We start from the raw sequence: 11,899 nt of genomic DNA, 5'->3' as shown, positions 1-11,899 counted from the left end.
GAGGGGCAGGGAGGGGGCATGGGGTAATTAATGATGGTTAAATGTCATGATCATTATTATCCAAAGTACATGTATGAGGACACGAATTAGTGTGATATATTATGTATACAACCAGAGATATGAAATATTGAAATCTATATATGTAATAAGAGTTGTAATGCATTCTGCTGTTTTATATAAATTTTATAGAAAAGAAGAATAAAAGGTCAGAATACTCAAAGAGATTCTGAGCAAAAAGAGCCTGGAGGCATCACAATATACCTGACTCAAATTATACTACAGAGCTATAGTCACAAAATCGCAAGGTATTAGCATAAAAACAGATATGAAGATCAGTGGAATAGACTGGAAGACAGAGACAGATCCACATAAACACAGTCATCTGATCCTTGACCAAGGTGCCAAAAGCATAAGCTGGAGAAAGGATAGCTTCTTTAATAAATGGTGCTGAGAAAACTGGATAGCTATATATGGAAGAAATAAACTAGATCCCTACTTTTTACCTATACAATCAACTCAGAATAGATAAAAGACTTAGCAATTATATCAGAAACATGAAAATAGAAGAAAACATGAACAACACTCTTAACATATGGGCACAAGCACCAACTTCCTTATTAAGACTCCTAAAGCTCAAGAAATAAAACCAAGACCCAATAAATGGGATAGCATTAAATTAAAAAGCTTCTGCATAGCAAAGAAACAATTAAGAAGTGAAGAAGGAACCTACAGAATGGGAGAAAATCTTTGCCAGCTATCTAACAGGGGATTAATAACCAGAATATAAAGAATTTAGAAAACTTAACACTAAAAAAAACTAACAATTCACTCAATAAATGGGCAAAAGATCTAAAAAGATATTTCATATATTTTCACAAATATATGAAAAAACGTTCAAGATCCTTAGCAATCAGAAAAATGCCAAACAAAACTACATGGAGGTTTTCTCTAATCAGTCAAAATGGCAATTATCATGAATACAAATAACAATTACAGACAAGGATGTGAGAAAAAAGTTCACTTATACATTGTTGATAGGATTGTAAATTAGTACAACCACTTTGGAAAGCAGTATGGAGATTTCTCATAAGACTAGGAATCGAATGGCCATATGACCCAGCTTTCCCACTTCTTGGTATTTATCCAAAAGAACTAAAATCAGCAAACTATAGTGATATAGGCACATCAATTTTTGTAGTAGTACAATTCACCACAGTCAAGTTTTGAAACCAGTCCAGGTGCCCATCAACAATAAAATGTGGTATATATACACACAACCATAAAGAAGAATAAAATATCATTTGCTGAAGAACATCACGCTAACTGAATAAGCCAAACTCAGTCAAGGATCAAATGTTTACTGTCATATGTGGAAACTAGAGAGAAAAAAGGAATAAAAAAGGGTGGATTTCACAAAAACAGAAGGGAGATCAATAGAGTAGAAGTAAGGGAGACCAAGGGCAAGGGAGGAGGGGAGGCAAAGGGCAAGAACTGGGTAATAAAGTTGAGAGTATCATGCTATATGCATGAATGGATATATCATAGTGTGTTCCAATTTTATAAATAAGTATAATGTACCAGCTAAGTAAATAAGTACATAGAAGGAAGACCAATAGAGTAGAGAGATGGAGGTCAAGGGGAGGGAGAAGGAAAAGGAAGAGCACAGTACTGAGGATTAAAATGGAAAAAACCCTATGTATATGCATTTACAAACGTGTCAAAACAAACCCCATTATTATGTATAATTACAATGCACTAAAAATTTTAAAAAAATTAAAAAAAAGAATTCATTCAGCTATTCCTGTGTTATGGAACAACTGATTCCAGGGCTTTTAGGGCTAAAACAAATCCTTTAATATTACACTGCATTAGCTATCTTCCACTGGTCCCCATTAGATATGAGTTTCTTGTAGGCAGAAAACATGATGGTTACTGTCCTCAATTCTCAATATCTGTTATAGTTTGAGCATAGAACATATACACTCAAAACATGCTTCATGAATGCATGAATAAACCCTGGCAATCATAACACTGATTGCCTTTTTCACACTGATCCTTGCACTCAAATTCACAAGAAAGAGGTTGAACTTTCAAAATTAGTATATTTTATTAACAAATGACCATGGGGTGATCATTTCTAGTAGGGGAAGTAGGCCAACTTCTATAAGATCTTGAGAAGATGAAGATGCATCCTCTCTAACATGACAAGAGCCAGGGTTAGGATTGGTGGTATTGGTGGTGGTAGTGGTGGTGTGTGTGTGCCTGTCTGTGTGTGTGTACAGGTTAGAGGAGGAAACTCAAAGAAGAAGAGTAGTTTTGTGGTGCAAATATTGTACCAAGACATCTAAACTATAACAGAACAAAATGATAACTTACTTTTGAATTTAGATTTTAGCTTCATGGAAAAATATGAATAATAAGAACAGCCTATATGCCCTATAGCACAGATTATCTTGTATAAAAAATCAAAAGAGGTCTGTGTTTTAGCTTTTCCTCTAATTAACCCATTTCTTAATCTAATAGCTAACAGAAGCAGACTCAGAATTCAAACTATATTAAACAGCTAAATGCTATTAGCTTAGATTCAGGAGTTTGAAAGGACACAGGAAGAAGGATGTGCTGGGGGAAAAGATCTGATTCTGCCACAAACAGCTGTGGAATCCCAGGCAAACCTGTTCTCTCCCGGGGCCTCACTTTCCTTTCTATGAATTAGACAGTGGATCTGGTGACAGCTAAGTTTCCTTCCAGATTTAGGATTACATAAACCTAAGCAAAATGAGAGTAATAGTCTAGGGTGACAATTTCAGATTAAAGAGGCATGCTCATCATCTTATATTTATATAGTCTGAGAAACCCTGCTACAAATTTATTTTGAGAAAGCAAGTAGTTGATTTTCTAAAATCAGCATACACCAACTGGCATTGGTCTTATTTGAGTGCTCTAGATGAATCAAGTATCTCTATGAAAATCCTAGAGTCAAAACTGGTACTGGGGGGAGGAAAGACAAAGGTAGAAACCTGTTGAGTCCTTTTTGGTGAGGATTCTGTTTAGGCTTTGCTAGTCCATTTCATGTTCTTGCCTTTTTTGTTGCTGTTGTTGTTATTTTTGTAGGTTGGTTCCTATTTTTATCACATTGCTCGAGAACAAGGCCAGGGACTCTTACAAGTTCTTTCCTTCTGATCTTACTATATGCATGACTCCTATTTCTTATTCTGTGTCTCTTACAGTCATTTACATGCTGAGGTCAGCCCTCTAAATACTAGTTAAGTATTAACTGAATGTCTGGAAACCAAATACCGTATTTGTATATTCTTAGGGATTTTATCTGGAGAATTTCCCAAGGAAAGTTAAGTATTTTTGAATCTCATTTAAAAGAATTTTCTCCTTTCCACACAATCTTCAACTATTACTTTCTTATTTTGTCATCATTTCTTTCTTTAGGAGTTTTTTTAATATATAAAATATATATTGGATATATATATAGATAGATAGATATCCATATATAAAAACATATGTAATGCATGTATATATCTATATCTATATATATATATTTTAATTTATTTTTTAGTTGTAGTTGGACACAATACTTTTATTTTATTTATTTATTTTTATGTGGTGCCAAGGATCAAACCCAGGGCCTTGCACATGCTAGGTATGAACTCTACTGCTGGGCCACAACCCCAGCCCAATATATATATATTTTTGGGTACTGGGGATTGAACCTAGGGCTGCTCAACCACTGAGCCACATCTCCAGACCTTATTTTATTTTTTTATTTTGGTACAGGGTCTCACTAAATTGCTTAGGGCCTCGCTAAGTTGCTGAGGCTGGCTTTGAACTTGTGATCCTTCTGCTTCTGCCTCTCTAGTCACTGTGATTACACACACATACTACCACACCTGGTTGATGGTTATATTTTTATTTGGCATTTATGCATAAAGATTTGAGTCTAATTAATACTATTTTCAAATAAGTGCATTCATTTAACATAATATCATAGTCCTTCATTTAAGTTTGCCAGTCTTCCACAGCTTAATTAAAAACCTATTGCCAGTATATTTTAATCAAATTTCCTCTACTACATTAACAATATTCTAAACATTCAATTTTTAATAAGATACCAACATTCAGTAATTTTCCTTCCAGATTCATTCTATAAAGCCATTTCAATAGCATTACCTTATTTATCTCTATCCTATTAATCCAACTGGCTTTTTTCCCTGTTTGCTATCCCAAGATCAAAAAATTTTTGTATCATGAAGACCAGCAATACAACACAAGTAAGGAAAATAGAAATAGAAATATCCACAAATGAGGTTAATTTTTCATCATATTTGTGATGTCACTGCAAGACAAATTCTAGAGTGGTTCTCAACAGTGTCTTTACAAATTACAGTGAAATGCATCAAAATTGTCTTCTGAAATGCAGTTGACTAAATCTGCATGACTAAATTTTATTGTTTGTTGTTTTAATCTTGGGGCTCCTGAGGTTCTCAAACTTCTAGAATAATAAGGAACTCTATGCTTGTCAGAGTGGCTGGCAATTCATGGCCCTAGAGAACCTGCCACCTTCAGGAAATCCACTCCCCTCTTACTCCTGGTGTGCCCACCTAATATTCAGGAAAGACAACTTTACAGCCAAGTGGAACCAAGGACAAGTTTAATCAAGTACATTGTTTAATATCTATAACACAAACCTCCTGCCAGGAGGGGAAAGTAGTTCAGGTGAAGAGGACATGACCTCAGGTGAGCATTAGATAAAATTCTGGGCTACATGGGGGTGGGGGAGAATAGAGAATATAAAGGGTGTGGGTGTGGCTTCTCGAAACAGTACATAGATTTTTTTTTGACCATTACATAGTTATTACTTCTCCCCTTCTGGCTCTTGGCACCTACATTACTTTTAAAAGTCCAGTCAACACTGATGAAGTTTGTGAGTATTATAAGAAGCTGGTGCCAGCAAAAGGAGCATGGTATAGTTGAGCATCAGGATCTCACCCAAGAGGTGAAGGACAGGAAGGAATTTTGAATTCAATTAATTTTTTTTCCCTGGTAAATTAGTGAGTTTTGCAGGTCAGGAGCAATGACCTTTTAAGGCCTGAGAAACAGTTGGTGATGAGATACCACAGAATAGTATTTCCATTAAAACTTTTGGAAAAAAACCCACATAACTCTTTAGAATAATAATGATTTCAAATCAATACAAACAAAATCAACATCAAGCAAAGTAGGAAATGATCAGGCATATTTTCTTCTCAGACTGATGGTGAGCAAATATCCTGGGCTTTGGTCCATATACTCAAGATGTATCAGACAAATGTTTCCTATTCTTTTGCAACCTATGCTAGCAACTTTACCCTGTATCATAATATTTTAAAAGAATAACTTGATAAAAGCAGTGACCTTTAAGTAATTTAACCTAATAACATTTCAAAAATCTATTCTTAAATGTAGGGTATTTCAGTAGTGTGGCCACGAGTGTGGTCTAATTAGAACACATGCTTCCTTGTTATAAGGTGGTGCCTTTGTTTTCCCAAGCTGGATTGCTTACACAGTGCAGACCAGAGTAAGAAATGCCCCATTGCCTACCTGACATAGAGGGAGCGTTTCTGATTGGTTCGCAGGGACCCAGACCCGGAGCTCATGCTGTGGTTCATCATCTGCTCCCGTAGGTCATGGATTTTGGCCTCAAATCGAGCGTAATCTGGGAATGGAAACAAAGATGATAAATTTGGTTCTGTTCCTTCAGAGAGAGAGAGAGAAAAAGAGAGAAAGAGACCCTGAGAGGGACTGCATTACTGTTTAGCCAAGGCAGCTACTCATCCCATCCCTGGTTCCTTTGCCAAGCAACAGGGAGATGCTTAACTGCAGAAGAGTATACTTGCTCGCTATTATTTTTTCTTCACAAGAACTCACAAAAGAAGAAGAAATCAGTTACTTCACAAAAGTCACCAAGAAAACACACTGCCCTCAAACCCCAGCTTGTACAAAGTCCACAGGAAAGAGAGCAGGAATGGAAGGATGGGGGGCAGGATGGGAGGCTGGTCATAAACAGGCAAATGGCATTCTCCTGGTTATAGAGATGTTCTCTATCTTAGCTGCAGTGGTATATATAAGTACCTGTAGATGTGATTAAATTACATAGAACTCTACACACACACACACACACACACACACCCCAAGTAAAAAGTGAGAAAATCTGTATAATACCGATGAGTTGTTTCAATGTCAGTATCCTGATTATAATGTAGTGATAAGTTTTGAAAAATGTTATTATTGGAAAACATTAAATAAAGGTTATATGGGACCTCCTTATAATATTTCTTACAACTGCATGTCAGTCTATTTATTTCAAAGTTTAAAACTTAGTTTATGAAAGAGAAAAACAGAAAACAAGCCAAAGGAATTCCCAACCCTGTGAGGTGTTGAGTCTCCAGTTGTCCTTAGCATGATAGACTAGAGGATCACTATTTGGATGACTGAATAAAAAATGTCATTTAGTTTGACTAAGTTTTTTTTCTGAGGAGGGCTACTAAAAGTTGACCACTAGGTATCATACCTCAACTGTCCCCTAACTTTGCACACATTACCAAACTTCATCAATTTTAAGATGTGCAATATATTTGAATTAGGAGAGAGATATTAAAATAGGGATAGAAAACATTGTTATGTTAAACATATTTTAGAAATATTTGAACTTGAAAAAAGTACATATGTTCCAAAAATCAAGGAAATAATAGGTATTGTATCATGCTACTCATAGGAAAAAATTGCCATTTTAATCTAATAAAAAAGATAGCACAAAAAAGTTTTAAGATACTTATTAACAAAATTATCATGTAAAAATAAAGTTTTTGAAGTTTCAATATTCTTGATCACAACCTAAACATTTTTCTATCATGGCCTTGGCAGAGGAGTGCCTTGCTTTAAGAAAAACCAGTAGGAAAAAATGGGCATAGTGGCACCTGCCTGTATTCCCAGGCTCAGGAGGCTGAGGCAGGAGGATCACAAGTTTAAGGCCAGCTTCACCAACTTAATGAGGCCCTAAGTAACTGAGCTAGATCCTCTTTTTAAACAAAAAATAAGAAAGGCTGGGATGTAGCTCAGTGGTAAAACATCCCTTGATTCAATCCCTAGTATGAGAAAGAGAGAGAGAAAGAGAGAGAGAGAGAGCGAGAGAGAGAGAGAGAGAAGAAAAACCAGTAGGTGAGAGGCTTAAATAACCCACAGACAAATGTGAAAATGTTAATTCAAAAAATAAAATATTATTTTAATTACAAAGATGCTCATGATGAAGAATTTTTATAGAGGTCTTCAGTATACTTCAAAAATCAAATTGATGTTCAGTTCAATTTATTCACAACTTTTCATGAAAATAAGGATCACTAAATGAATATAATAAAAGATGATCTACTTAGAGAGCGTTTCAAGTTCTTTATTAAGAAGTCCCATAAAATTAAATTAAATTTCAAATTACTGAATATTTATTGGTTATTACAGGGTGGGCTTTCCTAAAAAACCTGATCAGTTTCTGACAATAGACAACAGGATAATAAGCTCTAAACATTAATTATGTTTAAAAGTTAGTGCTCTAAAGATAAGCCATAAGAGTTGGCTGGTAATTTCTGGTGCTTAAACAATGTCTGGCTTATCTAAATTTGGATGGTTTCCTGTTAAAACTTGGCTTTGAATAATTAGGTCCTAAATGGTTAAAAAGCAGAACACCTATTTAACATACACTTTACTCCCCATAAATTAAGACAATTTACTTTATTCCATTTTACTAGCAAGAAAAAACATTGATTTATCTCCATTGATATGATACTGTTTGCAGATTTAAATCATTTTGAGCAAGCCATATTCTCTTGCTACGCTAAAAGAGGCAATTAACATTTATTGCTGGCCACATTGCAGACTATGTTCAGAGCTTCATGGGCCTTATGTCATTTCTTTATGTTACAAAATTAAATCCATGTATGTAAAAAAATTTGAACTACATAGGAAAACAGAATGAAAACTGAAAAATCCTCTTATGCCTTCTGCCTTTCCTTACCTTCTTTCTCACTGTTGTACTTCCCCATACCTCACCCTAAACGGAATGCGTGGTTTTATGTTAGATATGTTTATGGGTTGTGCTTGTGTGTATGTACCCACATATGTCATGCCTGAGACCATGTCTAGATGTTGTGCTGAGATTTTTTCCCCCATTTTTAAAGCAGTGTAACATGGATCTTTTTTCTATCTTCTATCAAATATATAAGTATCACTTTAAAAATATCTTTAATTATAATCCCCAGTTTAGACTAATTTAACAATTCCTATGTCATTAGATACTAGGCCTATCCAGTTTTTTGCTTCATAAACAGGGATCTCAGTGTATGTGTGCACATTTATGTGTGCACAGAACCCATTCAGTCTTTCTTAGCATTTCCCAGAGAAGAGCATGATCTTGTCTGAGAAACACAGCATGAATTCTTAGCTTCCTCTGATCCATGCTCAACAATGCTACTTGATAAATATCACCTATCACCCCAGGTACCTCTAAATCTCCCTCTGAAGACATTGGACTTTCTCCTCTACAAACCTGATGAATTTACAATCAATGATAAAATCATGAAATTCCTCCATCAGTGCTACTTCCCTACTCCATTTGATCAGGGTGCTACTTTATTACATTTATCATACCAACCTGCAGCTATTTCAGCAGTTGCCTATCTTCCCATTAGACTGAGCTCTCTTAGGTAGATGCCCTATTTTACTCTCTATGGAATTCACTGTGCCTAACATAGTATCTGACATGCAAGAGGCATTTAATAATAGGTGCTCAATACACATTTTCTGAATGAATGAATGAGGAATGAGGGAATGAACAAAATCATTAGATTAAAAAAAAACTCCACTACAAAAATGCCTGCAAGTATTGAAATTGCCCATTTTCAATGTTATGTTTTATAATGAAGAAAGACAACATGCATGTCCTCTAGTACTAACTTTTTCTAGAATGAAAATGCAAATGCAACATTCTAATCCCTTTGTTATTTTTACTGTTCTCCAGGCAGTCTCTGCTCTTCTCATCTTAGTCAGATCACACATTGGAAACATTTCTCTGATATTTAATGTATTAATATAGCCAGCATTTTTCCAGTCTCTTGTAAGGTTGTTTTTTTAGGTTCTTATAATTAAGACAAGCAATACCACAGAAAATACTTGGCTTAATAATAAGTTGAATTTTCTTTACCCGTATGGCTCATTAGATACCCAAAATATTTTTGAAATGCTTTTGGGATGTTTGTCAGGACTCATATTCTGGAATTTTTAAATTCCCCACAAGAAATGATTTATTGCATTTGCTAAATGTGCAATTCATCCTATTCTTTACTTTTCCATTTTGATGATTATCTTGAACATAAATCTTGTGTTCAAAGGTATTTATACCTCTCTCTGCTCCTTTTTGAAAACCAAGACTGAGGTATTGTCATCAGAGCAAAATCAGATCTAGGTTTACAAATACAAATGGTATATGTTTGCAGGTGGGGAGTTGCTTATCTCTAACTTCTCAGAGATCAACAAGTTTGCATTTGAAGTGCTCTAGAAATAAATAGGAGATTTTAGTTACATACATTGTGAAATAATAATACTGAAAATTACATTTTTAACTAGTCAAAATACAAGAACCTACCACATCATTCAATTAGCCATCCTCTTTCCCTTTCCAAAATGTTTCTTCCCTATCTATAATCTCCCCCTTGGAACATTTTTTCAACTGAATTCCTAATACTCTTTCTCAATTACAAACTTTATGAGAACATTCAAATTAGGATATAAAGAGGAATTACTTTATAATTACTAAGCACCTCAACAGGCTAGGATCTATACCACATAAGTTATAAATATTATTCCTAACAAAGTTCCAAGATAGGCATATTATTTTAGAGATAAAGGAAACAGGTTCAGAGAGGTTAACAAACTTCATCAAAGTCACAGAGCCACTAGGTAACACAGCACAATGGGACACAGAGCTGGGATTTAACCTTGAATACCTGTGAATCCATTTTGTTTCTATTACTTTACAATGCCACAATTCTTCTCTTCTCTTCTCTTCTCTTCATCTACTCTATTAATTGTGTGCATGCTGGTCTTCTCTATAGCACCCTAAGCTCCTCGGAGTTGAGATGCCTCATTGATTTCAGTTCCCCCTATCTGAGATGCCTCATTCATCCTCAGCATTCTACATTATGTGTACGTAGGACTCTAGTAGGCACTTTGCGTATAGTTATGAACAAGACAGAACCTTAAAGAACTTGCTTCCAGAATGGAACACTGGCAAGGAAGTTAAGTACGATAATGCTGAGGTGGAGAACAACATTAAAGAGGCAATACCTATTCTGTCTGGCTTTGCATGTAGTAGATGTTAGGTGAATGTTTTTTTACATTACAAGTTATTTATTTCTTGGGGTTTCCTCTGTAACAGAATCAAAGCACTGAAAATCAAACTTCTAGGCAAATATTTTTAGGAACATTACCTTCAGCTAATTTGTTCCCTCCCCCTTTATATATAAGCCACATTTCATTTCTTTTTCTTTCCCCTTTCTTCTTTCCTTCCTTTGCTCTCTACATTCTTAGGTACTAAATTTGATTACCCCTACCTAGATATATTATTTGGGGGATTTTTAACTTTATTTTTTCATTTGGGCATGATGGGCAACAGTAGTAGAAAGCATGTGAGATTTGGGTTATGTGTACTGGGTCAAAATTCTGGTCCTCCACTAATTTGCTATACATCCTTGTGAAAGTTCTTAACCATCCTGGGCTCAATTTTCTCATAAGTAAAACGGGAATCATAATTATACCTATCTCCAGATATGCTGGGAAGTTTATGATAGCTCACAAATGTGAAAGGTTGGCTCTTGGTAATGACTTTCTTTTCCTTTTGCAATTTTCCCATGTAATTTGCTATTCTTGTTCGTCACTTGCAAAAGTCATATAATGTTACCAAGTGAAATGGGAAATGGTGTCCATTCCTACAGTCCTCTGGTATAGCCTCTCCCTATCTATTATGATTTGATGTCTCTACCACACATCAAGGAGGAACAAGTCACAGGTGGATATATCTGAGAAACTTGGCACCAGGACAGAACTTCTCACCTGCTGAGTAACCACTAAAAAGACTCCCAGGATCATCCACAAATCCACAGTGACTTGGAGCCCTGAAAAGATCATGCCCAATTCCAAAGCTGTCTGTTTTCTGTAACATCAATTGCCTCATCCATTAGGATTATCTCAAGACTTTGAGCTACTAGTGGACACAAGGATGGAGAAATGTAAGAGTGTATCAAGAGCCATCCATGGACTATATGTGGACCAAACTGGCATGGAAGCCCATCGAATAGGAAAACTTGCTATTTGGTAACTTACAGTGGCAATAGCCCAGATACATGTGAGTCCTATTCAGCTCTACCAGGTCCCACACAGCACTAGAAATGGGGTGACCTGCTATAGCCACACAGCCTCTCTGAGATGGGTGAAGCCTGCCAAGATGCCAATCAACCTGTTGACTGCAAGACATCATAAAGCAAGACTCTGACCCTGAAACCTTATCCCTGCCTTTGATGTACCCCCTTAAATAAACCACCAGAGCCATTTTTTAATTGTTCTGTTTCAGCTCCTACCAGGACTGGAAGAATCCATCAGGTTCTCTACTTTAAAACCTATTCATTAACTCTGTCTTTTATTTCTTTACTAATCATTTCATACTCTAACTTCTCAGGCAGCTTATCTCCTCCTGAACAGGAAAAATTACCCTGGGGAGGTGCTGGCCACCTCATGATAAGAATGGGAACACTAAACATTGCACAGTGAGAGGGGCTCTGCTACACACTTTTTTCCTTAGCAATTTGTC

General features: G+C 35.8%; 1 protein-coding gene across 16 annotated transcripts in view; it reads right to left on the bottom strand.

Moving 5' to 3' along the window:
- Dlg2 (discs large MAGUK scaffold protein 2) overlaps positions 1-11,899 on the bottom strand; it is a 917,250-nt gene that overhangs the window by 154,881 nt on the left and 750,470 nt on the right. For all 16 annotated transcript variants that reach the window (XM_048787977.1, XM_048787981.1, XM_048787974.1 and 13 more), the window contains one exon: positions 5,590-5,704. In XM_048787977.1, coding sequence (XP_048643934.1) covers positions 5,590-5,704 — 115 coding nt within the window. The remainder of the gene's footprint in view (positions 1-5,589; positions 5,705-11,899) is intronic.

The sequence above is a fragment of the Marmota marmota genome, unplaced genomic scaffold, assembly GCF_001458135.2.
Source record: "Marmota marmota marmota unplaced genomic scaffold, marMar, whole genome shotgun sequence".
Lineage (NCBI taxonomy): Eukaryota > Metazoa > Chordata > Mammalia > Rodentia > Sciuridae > Marmota > Marmota marmota.
The sequence above is the reverse complement of the archived record's forward strand: the minus strand, read 5'-3'. Positions and strand labels throughout refer to the sequence as shown.